Consider the following 24590-nt stretch of genomic DNA (forward strand, 5'->3'; position numbering starts at 1 on the left):
CAACGTACTCACACCTGTGTCCACCCCCAACGTCCTCACACCCGCCTTCAATCCCAACGTACTCACACCAGCGTCCACTCCCAAAGTACTCACACCAGCGTCCACTCCCAATGATCTCACGTCCGCGTCCACCCTTAACGTACTCAAACCTGTGTCCACCTCCAACGTACTCACACCCGCGTCCACCCCCAACGTCCTCACACCCGCGTCCACCCCCAACGTACTCACACCTGCGTCCACCCCCAGCGTCCTCACCCCGCGTCCACCATCAACGTGCTCACACCCATGTCCACCTCCAACGTACTCACACCCGCATCCACCCGAACGTACTCACACCCGCGTCCAGCCCCAACGTACTCACACCCGCATCCACCCGAACGTACTCACACCCGCGTCCAGCCCCAACGTACTCACCTCTGCATCCACCCTAAACATACTAACACCTGCGTCCACCACCAATGTACTCACACTCGTGTCCACCCCCAACATACTCACACCTGTGTCCACTCTGGAATACTCACACCAGCGTCCACTCTCAATGTACTCACACCTGTGTCCACCCCCAACGTCCTCACACCCACGTTCACCCTCAAAATACTCACACCCGCATCCACCCCCAACGTACTCACACCCGTGTGCACCGCAGCGTACTCACACCCGCGTTTACCCCTAACGTACTCACAACCGCGTCCTTCCCCAACGTACTCACACCCAGGTCCAGCCTAACACCTTCAGACTCGCATCCACCCCAACATACTCACACCCACGTCTACCCCCAACGTACTCACACCCGCGCCCACTCCCAAAGTTGTACAGAGTTTCTGCTCAGCCACTCTGCGCTGTTGTGTGTCATAGAAATCATAGAAACCCTACAGTACAGAAAGAGGCCATTCGGCCCATCGAGTCTGCACCGACCATAATCCCACCCAGGCCCTACCCCCATATCCCTACATATCTACCCACTAATCCCTCTAACCTACGCATCTCAGGACACTAAGGGCAATTTTTAGCATGGCCAATCAACCTAACCTGCACATCTTTGGACTGTGGGGGGAAACTGGAGCACCCAGAGGAAACCCATGCAGACACGAGGAGAATGTGCAAACTCCACACAGACAGTGACCCAAGCCGGGAATCGAACCCAGGACCCTGGAGCTGTGAAGCAGCAGTGCTAACCACTGTGCTACCATGCCGCCCCACGCTGAAGCGGTCATGGGCATTCAGCCTCTGATCTTCGGGTAAGCATTCTCCAAGGCGGTCTTCACGACACACGACAGCGCAGAGTCGCTGAGCAGAAACTGATAGCCAAATTCCGCACACATGAGGACGGCCTAAACCGGGATGTTGGGTTTATGTTACACTATCAGTAACCCCCACAGCTTGCCTCCTGGACTTGCAGAATCTCCCTGGCTGTCCTATCTGGAGACAATACACATCTCTTTAACCTCTGCTTAATGCTCCCTCCACTCACATTGACTGTATCTTTAAGACCTGGTTGGCTGCAGAGATTCGCATTCTAATCAGTATTCTGTAAATTGATTTTGTGTCTCTGTGCCCTGTTTGAGAGCAGATTTCCACTCCATCTGACGAAGGAGCAGTGCTTCGAAAGCTAATGGCATTTGCTACCAAATAAACCTGTTGGACTTTAACCTGGTGTGGTTAAAACTCTTACTGTGTTTACCCCAGTCCAACGCCGGCATCTCCACATCATGACTTCTATGGCTAAGCCAGTTCTCCACCCATCTAGCTAGCTCACCTTTTATCCCGTGAGATTTAACCTTTTGCACCAGCCTGCCATAAGGGACCTTGTCAAACGCTTTACTAAAATCCATATAGACGACATCCACGGCCCTTCCCTCGTCAATTGTTTTTGTCACCTCCTCAAAAAACTCAACCAAATTTGTGAGGCATGACCTCCCTCGTACAAACCATGCTATCTATCGCTAATGAGATTATTCCGTTCTAAATGTGCATATATCCTATCTCTAAGAATCTTCTCGAACAATTTCCCTACCACGGACATCAAGCTCATCGGCCTATAATTACCCGGGTTATCCTTGCTACCATTCTTAAATAACGGGACCACATTTGCTATCCTCCAATTCTCTGGGACCTCACCTGTGTCCAATGAAGAGACAAAGATTTCTGTTGGAGGCCCAGCAATTTCATCTCTTGCCTCCCTGAGGAGTCTAGGATAGATGCCTTCTGGCTCTGGGGATTTGTCTGTCTTAATGTTTCCTAAAAAACCTAACACTTCCTCCCTTGCAATTGAGATTTTTTCTAACGGGTCAACACATCCCTCTGAGACACTACCAGTCAACACGTCCCTCTCCTTTGTGAATACTGATGCAAAGTATTCGTTTAGGATCTCTCCTACTTCCTTTGGTTCGAAGCATAATTCCCCTCCTTTGTCCCTGAGAGGTCCGATTCTTTCCCTCACAACCTTCTTGTTCCTAATGTATGTATAAAATGCCTTAGGATTCTCCTTAATCCTGTCTGCCAAGGACATTTTGTGACCCCTTTTTGCCCTTCTAACTCCCTGTTTGAGTTCTTTTCTACTTTCTCTGTATTCCTCCAGTGCTTTTAGCTGCCTGGACCTCATGTATGCCTCTTTTTTCTTTTTGATTAGACCCACAATTTCACTGGTTATCCACGGCTCCCGAATCCTACCTTTCCTATCCTTCCTCTTTACAGGCACATGCCTGTCCTTCAGTCCTATCAACTGCTCCTTAACAGACTCCCACATGCCAGATGTGGATTTACCCTCGAACAGCCTCTCCCAATCAACAGCCACCAAATCCTGCCTAATCCGGCTGTAGTTAGCCTTCCCCCAATTCAGCACCTTACCCATAGGACGACACTCATCTTTTTCCATTACTATCCTAAAGTTCACAGAATTGTGGTCACTATTTGCCACATGTTCCCCTACTGAAACTTTGATGACCATTCCCCAGTACTCAGTCCAGTATAGCCCCTTCTCTAGTTGGACTGTCAACATATTGTTCCAAAGAACCTTCCTGTATGCATTTTATAAATTCATCCCCGTCCAGGCCCCCAGCCCTAAGCGATTTCCAGTCTTTGTGAGGGAAATTAAAGTCCCCTATTTTTCTGCACTTGTCCAGAATCTCCTTACATATCCGTTCCTCAACTTCCCGTGGGCTGTTGGGAGGCCTGTAGTATATCCCCAGCATAGTGACTCCGCCCTTCCTGTTTCTGGGCTCCACCCACAGTGACTCGTTACCTGACCCTTCCAAATTGTCCACCCTCTGTACCGCTGTAATATGCTCCCTAACCAGCATTGCTACTTCCACACCTCTCCTAACCCCTTCTCTGTCTCGCCTAAAACACTTATACCCCGGAATATTCAGCTGCCAGTCCTGTCCTTTTAACCAAGTCTCCGTCACTGCAACCACATCCAAGTTCCGCGCAAGCATTAAGGCTCCAAGCTCATCTGTCTTGCCCATGACGCTCCTTGCATTGAAGCAGATGCACTCCAGGCCCACTGAGGTCATCCTCCCCCAGATTGCTCTTCCTCTTAGATAGCCTTGTCTTGGGCCCAACCTCATCCCCAGCCTCTATGCTTATTGACCTATTGTTCTGATCCCCACCCCCCTGCCAAATTAGTTTAAACCCACCCAAACCACACTAGCAAAACTCCCAGCTAGGATATTCGTGACCCTCCAGTTTAGGTGTAACCCGTCCTTTTTTTACATCCTCTCTTGAAGACTTCCCAGTGATCCACGAATTTGAAACACTCCCTCCTGCACCAGTCCTTTAGCCACGCGTTCAGCTATACAATCTCCCTGTTCCCAACCTCACTAGCATGTGGCACTGGGAGTAGTCCAGAGATCGCTACCCTAGAGGCTACTCTCTGGCATAATTAGTCTGTGGAATTCGGAAACTAATTCCGTCTTGGCTGACCCCACTTCCTGTGTTGCCTGGGGACCTCAGACGCCAGCCCAAAGTTCAAATGAATGTTCTCATGGGTCCCCTTAAAGGTCACTGCCAATCAGATTAACACATGACTCCACGTCTGGGCATGCATGCATCTTGTCTGGGTAATGAATAAACTCTATTCGTGAAATGTGATTAAGATGAAACTTTATTGATAAATCTTGCATAGTCCCACGGTCTAAATATTCTCTTGGAATATGACTTACCCTCGTGTCTTTTTACCATGATGCTTTGTAGCAAATTGCTGCCAGCTAAAATGAAACAGTACATTCAAAATATCAGCATATGTGTCTTAAAATCATAATCACTTGTTTAAATCTCTTACTACATTCACGTGTGTAAACTATTCTCTTGTTAGCTTATAAGCTTGTTTTAAAAGTAATTTAAAGTTTATTTATTAGTCACAAGGCTTACATTAACACTGCAATAAAGTTACAGTGAAATTCTCCTAGTCACCAAATTCCGGCGCCTGTTCGGGTCAATGCACCTAACCAATGCATTTAACTTAATGCTGGTAGTTCTGTCAGTGCCTTAATGTCTAATTGTTTAAAAACCTTATTAGGGTTCCCACTTAAAACCTGTCATGTAGTGGAAGTGCTGCTGGTTGGTGTAAGTGAGGGCTTCAGTGAGAATGGCGAACAAGGTAAGATTATTTTTATCTTTCATTTTGTAAAGGGGAAGAGGTGGCAAGGTCAAGGACATCTCTGAGCAGTTGCATGAAATTCTTAAGGGGCAGGGCGAGCAGCCAGATGTCATTGTGCACATTGGTACCAATGACCTAGGTAGAAAGAGGGATGAGGTCTTGCAAAATGAATATAGGGAGTTAGGAAAGAGGATGAAAAGCAAGGCTTCAAGGGTAGTATATCTCTGGATTACTACCAGTGCCATGTGCTAGTGAGGCAAGGAATAATAAGATGGGACAGATGAATGCGTGGCTAGGGAGCTGGGGCAAGGAGGCAAGCTTTCAGGTTCTTGGATCATTGGGACCTCTTCTGGAGCAGGGCTGATCTGTACAAAAGGGACAGGTTGCACCTAAACTGGAGGAGAGCAAATATCCTTGCAGGGAGGTTTGCTCGTGCTACTCAAGGTTTAAACTAGAGTGGTAGTGGGCTGGGAAACAGAGCAGCAGGTCAGCAAGTGGAGGGATTGAGGTGAAGGTAGATGTTAGGACGAGTAAGTCTGAAAGGAAGGATCTTCTTTGACTGTGGGAGGAAACCAAAGCACCAGGAAGAAACCCATGCAGACAAAAGATTCTGCACAGACAGCAACCCAAGCCGGGAATCAAACCCGGATCCCTGGTGCTGTGAGGCAGCAGTGCTAACCACTGTGCCCTTAATTTTATCTGCCAATGATATTTTGTGGCCCTCCGAATTTATTTTTTAAGCACTCCCCTACCCTCTCTATATTCCTGAAGTATCTCCCCCATTTTTAATGGTCTATACCTACCATGTGGATTCTTTTTCTTGATCAAACCTTTGATATCTCTTGACATCCAGGGTTCCCTGGACTTGCTGCCCTTGCCTTTCACTCTTAGAGGAACACATTGGCCCTGAACTCTCACTATTTCACTTGTACAGTAAGCGGGGTGAATACGTAAGCTAAGATACTCTGTCAGAGAGTTGGTTCAGACTCAATGGGCCAAATGGCCTCCATCTGCACTGGAGAGATTCTATATAGGGCCCATCATCCCCAGAATTGGTCCCAATAAGTCCCAATCTATATACTTCCCTTCTACACCATCTCTCCAGCCATTCGTCTGGTCTAATCTCCTATTCCTGCTCTCCCTAACGCATGGCGCTGGAAAACTCAGAGACGTCTGTCTTTTCACCTCATGATAGAATCCCCTATCACTTTACTCTCCCACTCTTTTTTTCTCCTCAAACGTGCAGCTAAGCCACTCATGGTGCCATAGATTTAGCTCCTGTTATATTCTCCTGAGAAACCATCCCCAGCAGTATTCAAAACAGAAAACCCGTTAGAGAGGGACATGGACCTCCGATTCTCCTGCACTACCTGCCGAATACTTTTACTCTGTTTGGCGGTCACCCATTCCCTCTTGTGAGCATGATCACCTCACAGCTCCTGCTACCCATGAAGATTTCATTCTTACGGATGCTCCACAGTGACCCTAGTTGCAGTTTCACAGTTGAGTACACATTGTGTACTCGTGTTTTCTTTTTGGGTGTCAATTGATTAGAGATTGGGGTTTTCAGTTCTCACTTGCTGGGTTGGAGTGGCGGGGGGGGCGGTGGTGACATGGCATATTCCCACCAGCGAATTTAATAAGCCTGGAGCAGAAAATGCTGGCCACACTCTCACACACAGTCTCCCCTGTCTCGTTCGAACACAATCTGGCACTCTCATCAAACATAAATACAAGTTAAATCTTCATCAGACACTGGGAAAGTACATCGATCGGTTCCTCGGACTCTGTGAATGTACATCGATCGGTCTCTCGGATACTGGGAGAGTACTGGGAATAGGTTCTTCGGACACTGGGAAAGTACATCGGTAGGTTCCTCGGACACTGGGACAGTACATCGCTCGGTCCCTCGGACACTGGGAAAGTGCATCACTCGGTCCCTCGGACACTGGGAAAGTACATCGCTCAGTCCCTCAGACACTGTGCAGGCTCTGGCATGCATACTTCTCAATTAGTACACTGGACATTCACAAGAATGCCTAGAATGGAATATTTAAGTTATGAAGGCTTGGTTTTTTTTGTTCGAGCAGAGAAGACTGAAGAGTGACCTGATCGAGGTGTATAAGATTGTGTGTGAGGGGCATGGACAGAATAGATAAGGACCAGCTGTTCCCCTTAATTGAAGGGTCAGTCATGAAAGGACATAGGTTCAAGGTTTAAGGGGGGGATGTGAGGAAAGTCTTTTTTTATCCAGAGTGTGGTGACCGTCTGGAATGCACTGCCTGGCAGGGTGGTAGAGGCATGTTGCCTCACATCCTTTAAAAAGCACCTTTTTACTTGGCATGTCATAATATTCTAGGCTGTGGGCCAAGTGTTGGAAAATGGGATTAGGTGAGAGGTCAGATGTTCCTCATGTGTTGGTACAGAACCAATGCGCCAAAGGGCCTTCTGCTCTGTGATTCTATGATTTCCTTGCAGGGAAGACACCATGATCATGGTGGGTTCTGCACATGCATAAGCATTGTATTTTGTGGGTTTTGTTTCTTTTCCTGAGGAATTTCAGCACCATCAGTCTGAAGAAATAACTGACAAATAACTTTGTGGACACTACTTTAATAGTTGATTCTTAGTAGTTAATCGTTAATTCCTTTAAATAACTGGTAGGGTTGGAGTTTTTATGCTATTTAATATTATCTTCAGCTGCACGAGGTTAAGAAAATGTGCATGGGCAGCACTGGTGTCAAATTAGAGTTGTATACTGATTGACAGTTTCCTTGTTCTGAATGTCCTGCACTCATAAAAATACCTTTTAGAGATTTGCATCCGGTGCACTTCCTATCATGTAGTTGAAGCCATTTTTGAATTCTTGGAAACATTTCAGTGGCCAAAAAACAGGCACTACATGGCCTGCATTATGTGCCTATCTATTCAAAATTCAATGAACGAGGCAAAGTTTGCACCAAATGACCATGAAAATGAAGACGCCAGTTTGCCTTTGTTTTAACTTTTAATGAGACCAAAGCTTGAGTTATTTAGCAAAATTAGATTTAACCAAACTCTTTAAATTGAAGCCCCTTTTGTGTAAAAACAGTTGTTGAATGCCAACCACTAAAAAAAGACATTTTAAATAAGATTTAGTCTTAAGAAATTGTATACATCATTTGAAACAAACTTGGAGACAATAATTTAAATTATACAGGAACATGCAATTTCAGTATGTACAGATGACAAAGCCAGGAGCAAATTTTTTTTTATGGTTATTTACAGTTTTCATACATCAAAATGTGTTTATTATACAATATTGGAAGAGACAAAGGGAACAGCCACAACATTCACTCCTCAACAAAGACAATTATGTACAGTGCTCACCTTAATTTATGCTGTTTTTTCAGAACCATGTGCTCATGAAAACATACTGAGTAACTGGAGTTTAAAATGTGGAGTTAGAGAATGCACACACAAAAGAATGTTTAAACTCCAAGCTGAAGGAGCTAAACATCAACCGTTTCAGTTTCTTAAGTAAGTTCAACCACAGTTTTGGCTAAAATGCTGAGGAGTAAATCAACAAAATCTACTATATTTGGATAATGGGTAATGGCAATTTAAAAACAAACTTTAAGCTAATGGCAACTTTTTCATTGCTGGAGCTTCCTTTGCATTCAATGGAAGAAACATAGAAAAAATAGAATCAATCATTCAAGTTTATCTTGATGTTCAAATCCTGACTTTATAGTAGAGCTACTTGCAAATTAACAGCAAAGGTATCCAGTTGATGCAGCCACTGCTGTATCTGGGTTCAAATATAGGACTGGCACATAGGGAGAGGTTGTTATAATAACTGAGCATGTATATTCTGGCCGAAGTTCATATTAGAAAATATTCCATCTGGAGCAATGCTGTTTGGTAGCTGGACCCCAGTCACAAGTGTTACTTGGATTGGTATATAGTCACTATACTTCACTATATACATTTGAACAGCTCATTTGATTTACACTACCATTCACTTTTCTTCCTGTACAAAATGATGCACTTAATATGGGTGTAAGTGTCTTCCTTAAAAAGTGCAGCTACATGGGTAATATACAATACAAATTAAGATCAATCGGTAAATCTGAACATAGGCCCTTTCTTTCAATATCCAGCATAAAGTATTTTCTCAAGCTAAAGGAACACTTGCTTGATCCTCCCATGCCTAGCCTATTAAAATGTGCAAAGCCTTGGGTAAATCTTTGTTGCAAGTTGCTAAAATAGGTTTGGGTTGAATATTAGATGCTGCAGTCTCTGTAGATCCTTAACCCTAACACAGTGTTACAAATCAACAATTACTCTTATCCAGTTTTATTACATTGCTAACTTGTAGGTATAATAGTTATTCTGTTCGACCAACTAGTTGTATGTGTAAATTAGTTTCTTATATATACAAAACTCAAGATGTACAATCTGTGTATTGAAGAAACTCCTTCAGTTATTATCCAGTAACATCTTTAAAGAAACAAGAGGCAATTGATTATTTTTTCTCGGTTAGAACCATAACCATATTCTGACCATTTACGGCAATTGTTGCATTTAATCTTTATGTAGCACACATTTATCATAAAATGTATAGAGCTGGATCTGCAAACCTGCTGAACGTTAAGTATCTATTAGAGATACATTTCCCTCCAAATGTTTAACTGCAACTGCAATGCCTGATAAACTGACATAATTTTGCACCCTGGAAAAAGCGTGATAACATTTCAGTAACATTAACTGAATAGAAACTTCTATTCAGAGTTCTTCTGGAGAAAAAAGCTGTCTCAGCTCCATCACACGAATAATGGTATTAAAGATTGATTAAAGATCTTTTGCATTGTCACAAGCAATAAACAATGAGAGAGACCAAGACAATGCTGAATGTACAATAGCCACCAGCTTTTGCATGTGCCACATCTGATTCAATCTCTGGAGCAACATGATGACTCCTGAAGACAGTTGGAAAATGTGCATTACTGAAATATCTGAGACAAAAGTTCTGTCCTGGTAGGGATTAGTGGGCACCTATACAGTCCTAGCACTTCGAGTTTTTTGTAAGACTCCCTGTAGTTGTCAGCAGTAAACAGCTAGGGCCTGTGAAACCTGAAAATAATACAGCAAATATTTAACAGATGGTATGTATTTAGAACATGAAGACATTCTATTCAATAGGTTGTAAAAACAGGCCTACCTTGTTAGGTGCCTACTTAATTCATGGACTTCCATTTCAGTGCTTTTGAATTCATTCAATTCCTTACGAATAGCAGCCTGAAAATGAAAAGGATTGGAATTTTTATAAAGATCCTGGGCTTCCTTGTGCTATTTTATACATTCCATAGAATCCATAAAATCCTTGCAGCGCAGAAGGAAGCCATTTGGCCCATCGAGTCTGCACTGATCACAATCCCACCCAGGCCCTATTCCCATCACCCCACATATTTATCCTGCCAATCAAAGAACGAAGAGAACAAAGAAAAGTACAGCACATGAAGGCCCTTTGGCCTTCCAAGCCTGCACCAATCACAATGCCTGCCTAAACTCAAACCCGTATGCACTTATGGAGTCCGTGTCCTTCCATTCCCATTCTATTCATGTCTAGTTGCCCCTTAAATTACGCTATTGTACCTGCTCCAACCACCTCCCCAGGCAGCACGTTCCTGACATTCACCATCCTCTGTGTAAAACAACTCGCCTCGCACATCTCCTCTAAACTTTTCCCCACGCATCTTAAACCTATCTCCCCTAGTACCCTTTTCTACCCTAGGAAAGAGCATCTGATTATCCACTCTGTCCATGCCTCTCATAATCTTGTAGACCTCTGTCAGGTCACCCCTCAACCTCCGTTGTTTCAGTGAGAACAAACTGAGTTTATCTAATCTGCCCTCCAGACCAGGCAACATCCTGGTAAATCTCTTCTGTACCCTCTCCAAAGCATCCACATCCTTCTGGTAGTGTGGCAACCAGAATATTCTAAATGAGGCCTAACTAATCCCCTGACACTCGGGTCAATTTAGCATGGCCAATCAAACTAACCCGCATCTCTGGACTGTTGGAGGAAACTTGAACAAACCCACACAGACACGGGGAGAACGTGCAAACTCCATCTACCCAAGGCCGGAATTGAACCCGGGTCCCTGGCACTGAGACAAACTATTCGACTGTCTAGCAAATTTGTTTGTCCATTTTTCCATTGAGGTCAGAAAGAATGCGAAGGGTAGTGGAAATTTGGAACACACTTTCCCCAAGAAGCTGCAATTGAAAATTTCAAAACTGAGATGATAGATTTTTGTTAAGCAAAGATATTAAGACACAGGGAGGTGAAGATAAGGTACAGATTGAATGTTGGAATATGTTCAAGGGGATGAATGGCCTAATACTACTCCATATTTAACTCATTTAAATAAGCTCAGAGTAACAGCAAAAGATCATTGAGATCAACACATGTAGAGGGCTACATAATGACATCTTCTGTTTATGTCCCCAAGCTCTTCACCTCTCTTCCTTACATTTTGTAACCAGAATTTGACAGTTGGGCTATTTGGGCTTTCAGGCTACTTTTTAGAAAAAATGGCCCAATGCAGAGTGGCAACCCCATGGATTGCCCTTGGGTCCCACCTCCTGGGCCCCGCCCCATTGGCACTGCCCGTTGCCCAGTGGGCAGTGTCAAGGTGCCCCCTGGGCATGGGCATTTTGCCCCCCCAGGGGGCACAGACTGGCAGTGCCAGGCCCCCCCCCCACCGCCTGACCCCTGGGGGACCCCGTTTGTCCCCTCACTTCACTCCAGCGGGGTTTCCCGCTAGTTCCCCAAACCCCGCCAGAGTGAACTTGTACTGGCGGGTTGGAAGATGCTATCGGGCCCAGAGAATTCAGTCCCGGGCCCAATAATGATGTTTAAATTACATTACAAATAGATTAAAATCACTTACCTGGTCTTCCCACCAGTTTCCAGAATGGTCCCGACCTCGCCTGCTTTCTGGCGGTGAGAGACACGCATGCGTCGGGAACACATGCATGACTTCCACAAATCGGCGATGGGCACGTCTCCCATTCCGACCCACCAAAAAAATTAGTGGGTTGGAATGGGAGAATTCCTATGCTGCTGGTCAGAATTCTATTGTTCCTCCTTAGGAAAGAGACAACTTGGTGAGTAGCATCTCTTCCAGTAATCATAGAATCCCTACAATGCAGAAGTAGGCCATTCAGTCCATCGAGTCTTCACCGACTCTCTGTCAGAGTGTCTTATCCAGGCCCTCTCCATAAGAGCAGAATTAGGCCACTCGACCCATCGAGTCTGCTCCGCCATTCAATCACGGCTGATTTTTTTCTCATCCCCATTCTCCTGCCTTTTCCCCATAAACCCTGATCCCCTTATCAATCTCTGTCTTAAAGATACTCAATGAACTGGCTCCCATAGCCTTCTGCAGCAGAAAGTTCCACAGATTCACCATTCTCTGGCTGAAGAAATTCCTCCTAATCTCTGTTTTAAAGGATCGTCCCTTCATCCTGAGGCTGTGCCCTCTGGTTCTAGTTTTTTCCTACTAGTGGAAACATCCTCTCCATGTCCACTTTATCCAGGCCTCGCAGTATCCTTAAGTTTCAATACGATCTCCCCTCGTCCTTCCAAAGTCCAACGAGTACAGACCCAGAGTCCTCAACCGTTCCTCATACGACAAGCTCTTCATTCCAGGGATCATTCTTGTGAACCTCCTCTGGACTCTTTCCAAGACCAGCACATCCTTCTTAGGTATAGGGTCCAAAACTGCTCATAATAATCTGAATGGGGTCTGACCAGAACCTAAAACAGCCTCAGAAGTATATCCCTGCTTTTGTATTCTAGCCCTCTCGACATGAATGCTATAACATTGCATTTGCCTTCTTCACTGTTGACTGAACCTGCATGTTAACCTTAAGAGAATCTTGAACATTTCTTAAGTATTTTCCCATTTAGAAAATAGTCTATGCCTCCATTCCTCCTTCCAAAGTGTATAACCTCACACTTTTCCACATTGTATTCCATCTGCCACTTCTTTGCCCGCTCTCCTCCTAACCTGTTCAAGTCCTTCTGCAGCCCCCCTGCTTCCTCAAACATATCCCTCTCCATATCTTTGTATCATCTGCAAACTTAGCAACAGTGCTTTCAGTTCCTTCCTCCAAATTGTTAATGCATATTGTGAAAAGTTGTGGTCCCAGCACTGACCCCTGAGGCACACCACTAGACACACCAGCTGCCATCCTGAAAAAGACCCCTTTATCCCAACTCTCTGCCTTCTGCCAGTCAGCCAATCCTGTATCCATGCCAGGATCTTACCCTTAACACCAAGGGCACTTAACTTATTTAACAGTCTCCTATGCGGCACCTTGTCAAAGGACTTCTGGAGATCTAAATAATCATGTCCACTGGTTCTCTTTTATCTAACTTCCTTGTTACCTCCTCAAAGAACTCTAACAGATTTGTCAGACATGACCTCCCCTTAACAAAGCCGTGCTGACTTTATCATGCACTTCCAAGTACTCTGCGATCTCATCTTTAATAATGGACTCTAAATTCTTGCCAATGACCAAAGTCAGGCTAACTGGCCTATAACTTCCCGTCTGCTGCCTCCCTCCCTTCTTAAACAGCAGTGTTACATTTGCTATTTTCCAGTCCTCTGGTAACTTCCCTGCCTCCAGTGATTCCTGAAAGATCATAGAAATCATAGAAACCCTACAGTGCAGAAGGAGGCCATTCGGCCCATGGAGTCCGCACCGACCACAATCCCACCCAGGCCCTACCCCCACATATTTACCCGCTAATCCCTCTAACCTACGCATCTCAGGGGCAATTTTAACCTGGCCAATCAACCTAACCCGCACATCTTTGGACTGTGGGAGGAAACCGGAGCACCCGGAGGAAACCCACGCAAACACGAGGAGAATGTGCAAACTCCACACAGACAGTGACCCGAGCCGGGAATCGAACCCGGGACCCTGGAGCTGTGAAGCAGCAGTGCTAACCACTGTGCTACCGTGCCACCACCACAATTTCCTCAGCTATCTCTTTTAGAACCCTGGGGTCCATCAGTCCAGGTGATTTATCCACCTTCAGACCTTTCAGTTTCCCCAGATCCTTCTCCTTAGTGATAGCCACTGCACTCACCTGTGCCCCCTGACTCTCCTGGAGCTCTGGTATCACACTGGTGTCTTCCACCATGAAGACTGATGCAAAGTAACTATTCAGTTCATCTGCCATTGCTTTGTTTCCTATTATTACTTCTCCAGCCTCATTTTCCAGTGGTCCTATTTTTGTCTCTCTTTTACCTTTTATATATTGAAAAAAACTCTTCCTATCTTCTTTTATATTACTAGCTAGCTTACACTCATATTTCATCTTCTCCCCCCTTGCTTTTTTAGTTGTCCTCTGCTCGCTTTTAAAGGGTTCCCAATTCTCTGGCTTCCCACTAATCCTTGCCACTTTGTATGCTTTTTCTTTTATGCTGTCCTTGACTTCCCTCGTCAACCATGGATGCCTCGTCCTCCCCACGTTTCCTCCTTGTTGGGATGAATTTCTGTTGTGCCTCCCGAATAATTCTCAAAAACTCCTGCCATTGCTGTTCCATTGTCTTCCCTGCAAGGTTACCTTTCCAATTAACTCTGGCCAGCTCCTCCCTCATGTCTTTGTACTTACCTTTATTTAATTGTAATATCATTACATCTGACTCCAGCTTCTCCTTCTCAAACTGCAGGGTAAATTCCCATCATATTGTGGTCACTGCTCCCTAAGGGTTCCTTCACCTTAAGTTCACATCACCAAATGCAGAATAGCCTGTTCCCTGGTAGGTTCTGTCACAAGCTGCTCCAAAAAAAATCTTAGATATTCCACAAATTCCTTTTCTTGGGATCCACTACCGACCTGATTTTCCCAGTCCATCTGCATATTGAAGTCCCCATGATTATTATAATATTGCCTTTTTTATATGCCTTTTCTATCTCCTGATTTATTTTCTGCTCCACATCCTGACTACTAAGGCGCCTGTACATAACTCCCATCAGGGTCTTTTTACCTTTGCGATTCCTCAACTCTACCCACAGAGATTCTATGCCTTCTGATCATATATCCGCTTCTTGCTATCGATTTAACATCATTCCTTACTAACAATGCAACCCCTCTCCCCAGTCCTATCCCCGTAACCCTGCACATTCACCATGGCCAATCCACCGAACCTGCATATCTTTGGACTTGGATGGAAACATTCCCTTTTGTATTAGTTCAGAATGGGATAGCCAGCACTTTCTCTGCTTCTACTAACTAAAAGCTGAAGTTCCAGAAGTTGAAAATAGAATTTCCCTGTTCTTGAAACTGCCGGGAAAAGCTCCCAGATAAAGGGCCAACCTTCTGATCTTAATTTTCATTGTTCAGCAGAAAAATGCCCAGATTAAAATAAACAGCCACAGGATAAAGTTTGGATATACATGCCACAGAAACCTCCGACCTCGCCTGCTGCTAGGATTCTCTGGTGCTACTGCAGTGAATGGAGTTTTGGCTGAGCGTTAAATTCTGCATTTTTCACTGGCAGCGGGGTGGGCGAACGAAATTGGAGAATCCCATCCACAGTGTTGGGTTTCTTTTCAACAAGTTCTCCCAACAAGGTGGGAACAAGAAGGTTCAGTGAGGGCAGTGCATTTAATGTAGTTCATATCGATTTTAGCCTGCTTTTGGTAAGATCTGGTTGATATGCAATTGCTAATATTTAAGGAACAAATATATGCATTGCATCAGTTACACATTCCTTTCTGGTGCAAAAACCTTTCTGGTAAAGTGGCCCAATCATGGCTAGCAAAGAAAGTATTAGATCCAAAGAAGAGTCATATAAAGATGTTAGAAAAAGTAGCAACCTAAGCAGTTCAGTATTCAGCAAGGGGGGACAAAGAGATTGATTAAGTGCGGGGGGTGCACTACCGGCAGGACTGGAGAATTCCACCACCGTGAATGGCAGAAGAATTTGGTCTTAACTTTTTGGAAAAATAACCAATAGGTTTTTTCATCCTTTTGTTATCTTTATATGGCAGGAGAGCACCAATACTCACATCAATGCCTTGCATAACTGCTTTGCATAATTCATTGTCGTCAAAAGTGGTGTGCTGGTTAACTCAGTTTTTAGATTGTCAAATGCCTTCTGACATTCAGATGTCCACAGAAATTCCCTGTGCTTTTTCAGCAGTTCAACTGCACTGCTAAGATTTGGCACAAATTTCCTGTAGAAACCAGGATAAAGAATTTCAGCACTTCCCTTCTCATTGACGGTATTGGGAACTCCCCATAACTTTTGTCTTCACGTTCTTTTGGCGGGGGGCATCTGTCCATGTCCAATCGTATCGCCTAAGAATGTGATTTGGTCTTTAGCGAATTCACTTTTAACCAAGTTCATCACCAAGTCCGCCTCCTGTAGCCAAGCAAACAATTATTTTAAATGTTCCAAATGCTCCTTCCATGAAGACCGCCAGATCATATCAAAATACTGCTTCAGTATATTAACATGACACACTTTGAGTTTTCGTTTAACCTGTTGCTCCTAACAAATACTTTCTTTTGATTTGACAGGTCTGCTAAACGTTGCTTTTAATGGTTCACCCACCACTGGAAATAATAATAGTGGGGAGAAATCCCTACTAACAAAACTACGATTTTTTGATCTCTTATTCACTTCTTTTTTCATCACATGGTGTGCCACTTTTAAATGCTATCTAACCAGCTCTAGTTAATCTCTTCCTAAAGTTTGATGCATAGTCCAATAATGTAGTCTCAGAACACTGGCTCACCAATTTCTCCTTGATCAATTCAAGTGGTCCTTTGATCCCATGACCAAAAATCAATTCGAATGGGCTGAATTTAGTTGATTCATTAGATGCATCCCTAATTGTAAAGAGTACAAATGAAATTCTTTCATCCCAATCCTGTGGATCATTCTGACTATAAGCCCTTTTTAAATGTTTGATGCTATCATTCTAACGCTCCCTGCAATTCTGTACGATAAACAATTGATATAAAATGCTTTACTCCTAAGCTATCCTAAACCTAGGACTACAATCCTCTTAGCAGTAATATTATGGAATGGAATGGACTCCGGAAATCTAGTGGGCACATCCATTATGATCAACAAATACTGATTCCCACTTTTTGTTTTAGGCTGGAGTCCCACACATGCAATCAATGAGAACCGTAGTAAAGGTTCTGCAAATGCCGGGATGGGTAATAAGGTTTGATTTCTGCTTGAGGTTTTCCTATTACCTGACATGTACAGCAAAATTCAACCACATCCTTATGCAGTCCAGGCCAATAAAAATGTTTTTTTGTTTTTCCATTTGGAACAAAATACTCCTTTGCCTGCTAAAAAAAAGTTCAGATTTAAAACAAGACAATTGTTCCAACTGGACAGCACGGGAGCCACTAGTGAAATTTGACAAAAAGTTCAATATTGGATTCATGGATACGAGATTCTAGGAGATACCAGCGGATTGTTTGGGAGTGCAAACTCCCAACTGTCTGAACTGAATGGCTATTCTTCCTGGGTTGCCACAGAAGTTGGAATGGGACTACAGTTTGGAACCTATGGAACCGAGTATGCACCCACTCCTGTAGACCAACAGGGCAAGGGACTCCTAATAACATTTAGTAATGTAACCAAAGGAATGATCAATACCACTGAGGCCCAGGTCAAAGAGCAGGCATGCGAGATCACGCCAGAGAACTGATAGATAGATTTCTGATAGAGAGATAGACAGACAGATATCTGACAGATAGATTTGTCCAACATTGAAGATTTGAGAATAGAACCAACATTTCAAGTCTGGATGCCCCTTCGTCAACTATGAATGATGTAACCTTAATCAATAACTAAGTGGATAGAGATAACTCCTTTAACTTTTAGTAATATATGCTAATTACTTATAATTGAATTTGAAACTATAATTGCTTGTGCATTTCTGAATTCTGTGCTCTGGCTGGTCTTGATGACATGATCAGAGTCTTGTAGCTACAGTTATCAATAAATCATCTGAAATCATTCTGTGACTTTGTCTAGCTACTTGATGGGAACGGTAGTTTTAACCACAACAAGTGAAAAATCATAGCAATACCCAGACAGATGAAGGAAAGCATGCCATACGCCTTCTTGACCATCTTATTCACTTGTGTTGCTACAAGTTGCTACTTTTTAGGGATTTGTGGACCTGTACACCTAGATCCCTCTGCATTTACTGTATACTTCCCCCTGTATGCACTTGGAATATAAAGAACAAAGAAAATTACAGCACAGGAACAGGCTCTTCGGCCCTCCAAGCCTGCACCGACCATGCTGCCTGACTTAACTAAAACCCCCTACCCTTCTGGGGACCATATAGGACCTCTATTCCCAATAGGAATTCACGTACTTGTCAAGACGCTCCTTAAAAGTCACCACCGTATCTGCTTCCACTACCTCCCCCAGCAACGAGTTCCAGGCACCCATTACTCTCTGTGTAAAAAATCTGCCTCGTACATCTCCTTTAAACCTTGCCCCTCGCACCTTAAACCTATGCCCCCTAGTAATTGACTCTTCCACCCTGGGAAAAAGCTTCTGACTATCCACTCTGTCCATGCCTCTCATAGTCTTGTAGACTTCTATTAGGTCTCCCCTCAACCTCCATCGCTCCAGTGAGAACAAACCACGTTTCTCCAACCTCTCATAGCTAATGCCTTCCATACCAGGCAACATCCTGGTAAATCTTTTCTGTACCCTCTCCAAAGCCTCCACATCCTTCTGGTAGTGTGGCGACCAGAATTGAACACTATATTTCAAGTGCGGCCTATCTAAGGTTCTATAAAGCTGCAACATGACTTGCCAATTTTTAAACTCAATGCCCCAGCCGATGAAGGCAAGCATGCCGTATGCCTTCTTGATTACCTTCTCCACTTGCATTGCCACTTTCTGTACACCCAGATCCCTTTCTGCCATTTACTGTATATTTCCTATCTGTATTAGCCCTTCCAAAATGCATTACCTCACATTTGTCCAGATTAAACTCCATCTGCCATCTCTCCATCCAAGTCTCCAACTGATCTATATCCTGCTGTATCCTCTGATGGTCCTCATCGCTATCCACAAATCCACCAACCTTTGTGTCATCCGCAAACTTACTAATCAATCCAGTTACATTTTCCTCCAAATCATTTATATATATTACAAACAGCAAAGGTTCCAGCACTGATAGTGTTCAATTCTGGTCGCCACACTACCAGAAAGATGTGGAGGCTTTGCAGAGGGTACAGAAAAGATTTACCAGGATGTTGCCTGGCATGGAGGGTATTAGCTATGAGGAGAGATTGGAGAAACTTGGTTTGTTCTCACTGGAATGACGGAAGTTGGGGGGGGGCGACCTGGTAGAGTTCTACAAGATTATGAGGGGCATGGACAGAGTGATAGCCAGAAGCTTTTTTCCAGGGTGGAAGAGACAAAGGGGCATAGGTTTAAGGTGCGAGGGGCAAGATTTAAAGGAGATGTACGAGGCAGGTTTTTTACACGGCGGCACGGTAGCACAGTGGTTAGCACTGCTGCTTCACAGCTCCAGGGTCCCGGGTTCGATTCCCGGCTCGGGCCACTGTCTGTGTGGAGTTTGCACATTCTCCTCGTGTCTGCGTGGGTTTCCTCCGGGTGCTCCGGTTTCCTCCCACAGTCCAAAGATGTGCGGGTTAGGTTGATTGGCCAGGTTAAAAATTGCCCCTTAGAGTCCTGGGATGCGTAGGTTAGAGGGATTAGCGGGTAAAAAAAAAAAGGGATTAGCAGGTAGGGCCTGGGTGGGATTGTGGTCGGTGCAGACTCGATGGGCCGAATGGCCTCCTTCTGCACTGTAGGGTTTCTATGATTTCTATGATTACACAGAGGGTGGTGGGTGCCTGGAACTCGCTGCCGGGGGAGGTAGTGGAAGCAGATACGATAGTGAGTTTTAAGGGGCATCTGGACAAATACATGAATAGGATGGGAATAGAGGGATATGGTCCCCGTAAGGGTAGGGGGTTTTAGTTCAATCAGGCAGCATGGTCGGTGCAGGTTTGGAGGGCCGGAGGGCCTGTTCCTGTGCTGTAATTTTCTTTGTTCTTTGTATTACACCTTCCAAAATGCATCACCTTGCATTTTTCTGGATTAAATTCCATTTGCCATTTTTCTGCCCAAATCTCCAGACTATGAATATATTGCTGTATCCTCTGGCAATCCTCCTCACTATCTGCAGCTCCCCCAATCTTCGTGTCATCCTCAAACTTACTAATCAAACCACCTACATTCTCCTCCAAATCATTTATATATATTATAAACAAGCACTGATCCCTGCAGATCTCGAGTCAGAAAAATACCCTTCCACACTACTCTCTGTTTTCTATGGCCAAGCCAGTTCTGTATCCATCTCACTGCAGATCCCATGTGACATCACCTGCAATGTCAAAGGCCTTACTAAAGTTCATGTAGACAACATCCACCATTCTACCCTCATCAATCATCTTTGTCAATTCCTCAAATAACTCAATCACGTTTGTGAGACATGACCTCCTCCACATACAAAGCCATGCTGCCTATCGGTTGGAAAGGGTCCATAAGTCCACATTTTTTCCAAAATGTGAGTAAATCCTGTCCCTCAGAATCTTCTTCAATAATTACATATGCCACGGATTATCCGTATTGCCCTTAATAAACAAAGGAACAACATTGACTATTTTCCAGTCCTCTGGAACCTCTCCTGCGACTAAAGAGGATAAAAAGATTTCATACAAGGCCCCAGCAATTTGCCTCTTGCCTCCCTCAGTATTCAGGAATCGATCCCATCAGGTCCTGGGGACTTGTCTAACTTAATGCTTTTCAAAACACCCATCCCTTTTTATATCAACATGCCCTAGAATGTCAAAATACCCTCTCGAGACTCACCATCCTTCTCCTTTGTGAATACCAATGCAAAGTGTTCGTTAAGGACCTCATCTACTTTCTCTGGCTTTCTCTCGCATAAATTCCCTCCTTTGTCCTTGAGTGGACCTGAGTAGAGTTTTCTAAGCTACGCTCTTGCGTCTTATATGCAAGCCTGTTTGCCATGGACATTTCATGGCCCCTTTCAACCCTCCTAACTCCTTGTTTAAGTTCTTTCTTGCTTTCTTTATATTCTTCGAGGGCTCTGTCTGTGTTCAGTTTCCTAAACCTTGCATAAGCCTCCTTTATCTTCTTGACTGAACTCATAATTTCTCGTCATCCAAATTTCCGAAACTTGACATTCTTATCCTTCATTTTCACAGGAATATGCTGGTCCTGAACTCAACTGGTATTTAAAAGATTCCCACATGACAGTGTAAATTTATCCTCAAACAGCCACCCTCTACATTCCCTCGTTCCTACCTTCCCCAAATTTAATGCTTTCATCCGAGGATGACTCTTCTCCTTACCCATAAGTAACTTCAAAATTACAGAATTATGGTCACTGTTCACAAAATGCTCCCCCACTGAAACTTCAAACACCTGTCCGGGAACATTCCTAACACCAGGTTTAGTATGGTCCCTTTCCGAGTTGGACTATTTATATATTGCTTTAAGAAACTCTCCTGATGAACCTGACAAATCTCCTCCCCACCCTCACCAGAAGGACGTGGAGGCTTTGGAGAGAGTACAGAAAGGGTTTACCAAGATGTTGCCTGGTATCACAGTATTAGCTATGAGGAGAGGTTGAATAAACTGGGATTGTTCTCCCTGGAAAGACAGAGGCTGAGGGGCGACCTGATAGAAGTTTATAAAATTATGAGAGGTATAGATGGGGTGGACAATTGGAAACTTTTTTCAAGACAGAAATGACAATTACAGGGGGGGCACAAGTTCAAGATAAGGGGGGAAAGGTTCAGTGGAGATGTGCGGGGGAAGTTTTTTTCACAGAGGGTGGTGGGGACCTGGAATGCACTGCCAAGTGGGTGGTTGACGCCTCCCCCTGCAATCAAAATGATTGCATCCTTCCTATTCCTGAGCTCTATCTATATGGCTTCGCTGGATGAGTGTCCTCCCTCAGTACAGCTGTGATATTCTCCCTAATCAGTAATGCAACTCCTCCACCTATTTTACATTCCTCTCTAGTCTGCCTGAAACATCTAAATCCCAAACATGAGTACCCTACCCACCTGTGGTACCATGAACCAGCTCCAGCCATTAAACCCTGGTAATCAGTCATCGATCGGGCAGCTTTCCACCACTCCTGCAGCACAGTTGGTATTAAACTCTGCTGGTTTTCCTTTGGACAATAATTATTAAAACTACTATAGTTAGTAGCTGGTGGTACAGTGGTTAGCACTGCTGCCTCACAGCTCCAGGGACCCAGGTTCAATTCTGGCCTTGGGTGACTGTCTATGTGGAGTTTGCACATTCTCCCCTGTGTGGCTTTCCTCCAGTGCTCCGGTTTCCTCCCACAGTCCAAAGATGTGCAGGTCAGGTGGATTGGCCATGCCAAATTGCCCCTCAGTGTCCCAAGGTTAGATGGATGGTAATTGTATGGGGTTACAGGGATAGGGTGGGTGGGGGGGGGGGGCGGCGGGGGGAGAGAGGAGAGGGCCTAGGTAGGATACTCTGTCAGAGAGTCAGTGCAGACTTGATAGGCCGCATGACCTCTTCTGCACTTTGGGGATTCAATGATTCTATTCTATGATAACGAGGGGTGGCGCCTGATGCTTGGGCAATTGCACAGGCCTCCATACAGGCCTGTGCTCTGGAGCTGAAATGCTTTTTTTTTTACAGCATGGAAACAGGTGCTTCAGCCCAACTTATCCATGCCACCCAGTTTTTACCACTAAGCTAGTCCCAATTGCCTGCATATCCATCTATACCCATCTTACCCATGTAATTGTCTAAATGATTTTTACTACTGGCAGATCGTTCCAGACACTCACCACCCTCTGAGTGAAAACATTGCCCCTTTGGACCTTTTGTATCTCTCCCCTCTCACCTCAAACCTATGCCCTCTAGTTTTAGTTTCCCCAATCTTTGGGAAAAGATGCCCCTCATTATTTTATAGACTTCTATAATATCACCTCCTACGCTCCATGGAAAGAAATCCCAATTTATCCAGTTTCGCCTTATAACTCAAACCATCAAGTCCTAATAGCATCTTTTCTGCACTCTTTCTATGATAGTGTAGGCGTGTAGGTTAGATGGATGGTAATTGTATGGAATACAATGGATAGGGTGGGGGGGGCTAGGTAGGATACTCTGTCAGAGAGTCAGTGCAGACTTGATGGGCCCAATTACCTCTTCGGCAATTTAGGGATTCTATAAAAACGAGGGGTGGTGCCTGATGTTTGGGTAATTCAAGGTTTCCATACCATACACAGAACTGGACACAGTATTCCAAATGTGGTCTTGTACAACTTCAACAAGACATCCCATTCAATGTTCTGACCAATGAAACCAAGCATGCCGAATGCCTTCTTCACCACCCTGCCCACCTTCCGGCGTGTGGTGCCCATGACTCCACATAGGAACTATGAATCTGTACTCCTAGGTCTCTTTTTCTATAACAATGCCCTACCATTAACTGAGTAGGTCCTGATCTGATTCGATCTACCAAAATGGTTTCATTGACAAAACACTGAAAGAAAAAAGTTACTGGTTATAAGCTCGCGCTCAATTGGCATGGAGCACAGGTGCCAAGGGTTACAGTGAGATCACTGTGTCTACTTGCATAGCTACTGCCCACCTCAAGCTGGGCAGCTCCAAGTAGGTTAGGTGTTGTTCCTCCCACGGGTTTGTTTCTTCAATTGGTTCTTGGAGGTTAGACAGTCATCTCTCAATAGGTGGGTTGCACCAGACATGACAAACTCAACAAAAAAGACACCAGCCCTTTACATCGTGAGTTGGAATGTAAGGACCATACATTCAAGCCTTACTGAAGACCTTCTGCAGGTTGGTGAAACATGCCTTCTGGCCTACACCTGCCAGATGCCCTCCCTCCCTCCTGCTGCACTGCTTTCCATTGGCCTGATCCCACTGGTCTCCCTCCCTCTCTCTGACCCTCACCCACTATCCTCCCTCCATTCATCCCTCCTCCATCTGTCCCTCCCACAGATGGATTACAATGGGCTGTAACTTTCTCAAAGTGGCTATCAGTGTACTATGTACACAGTGTACTGTCTGTCCAATAACTTAGAAATTTCCGTCACACCTGTCTCACCTGACCTTACAACTCTGGCTGGGTGAGATCTAATCAGCACAGTTGTCGCCAAATCCCACTGTCAAAATGCAGGAGAATCGAATTGAAGGAGGACATGCCATTTTTTACAACAAAAGCTTTTGTAATGCAGGTAATTTTAAATATCCATTCAGATTGAAAAGTGAGTGTTATAGAACAAAGAACAAAGAGCAAAGAAAATTACAGCACAGGAACAGGCCCTTCGGCCCTCCAAGCCTGCACCGACCATGCTGCCCAACTGAACTAAAGCCCCCTACCCTTCCGGGGCCCACATCCCTCTATTCATGTATTTGTCAAGATTCCCCTTAAAAGTATATGCTTCCACAACCTGCCCCAGCAGCGAGTTCCAGGCACCCACCACCCTCTATGTAAAAAAACTTGCCTTATACATTTCCTTTAAACCTTGCCCTCACACCTTAAAACTATGCCCCCGAGTAAGTGACTCTTTCACCCTGGGAAAAAGCTTCTGGCTATCCACTCTGTCCATGCCCCTCATAATCTTGTAGACTTCTATCAGGTCGCCCCTCAACCTCCGTCGTTCCAGTGAGAACAAACCAAGCTTCTCCAACGTCGCCTCATAGCCAGGGAACATCCTGATCAATCTTTTCTGTACCGTCTCCAAAGCCTCCACATCCTTCTGGTAGTGTGACGACCCAAATCGAACACTATATTCCAAGCTTGGCCTAACTAAGGTTCTATAAAGCTGCAACATGACTTGCCAATTTTTAAACTCAATGCCCCGGCGATGAAGGCAAGCATGCCATAT

At 44.6% G+C, this 24590-nt stretch overlaps 1 protein-coding gene across 1 annotated transcript in view; it reads right to left on the reverse strand.

The window, feature by feature from the left end:
- Window positions 1–4512: 4512 nt before the first annotated feature.
- phactr1 (phosphatase and actin regulator 1) overlaps window positions 4513–24590 on the reverse strand; it is a 550549-nt gene continuing 530471 nt past the window's right edge. Inside the window, exons 11-12 of the mRNA XM_078200644.1 lie at window positions 9801–9877; window positions 4513–4732 (exon numbers count right to left, since the gene is read on the reverse strand). Coding sequence (XP_078056770.1) covers window positions 4513–4732; window positions 9801–9877 — 297 coding nt within the window. The remainder of the gene's footprint in view (window positions 4733–9800; window positions 9878–24590) is intronic.

Source organism: Mustelus asterias, chromosome 2, assembly GCF_964213995.1.
Source record: "Mustelus asterias chromosome 2, sMusAst1.hap1.1, whole genome shotgun sequence".
NCBI lineage: Eukaryota > Metazoa > Chordata > Chondrichthyes > Carcharhiniformes > Triakidae > Mustelus > Mustelus asterias.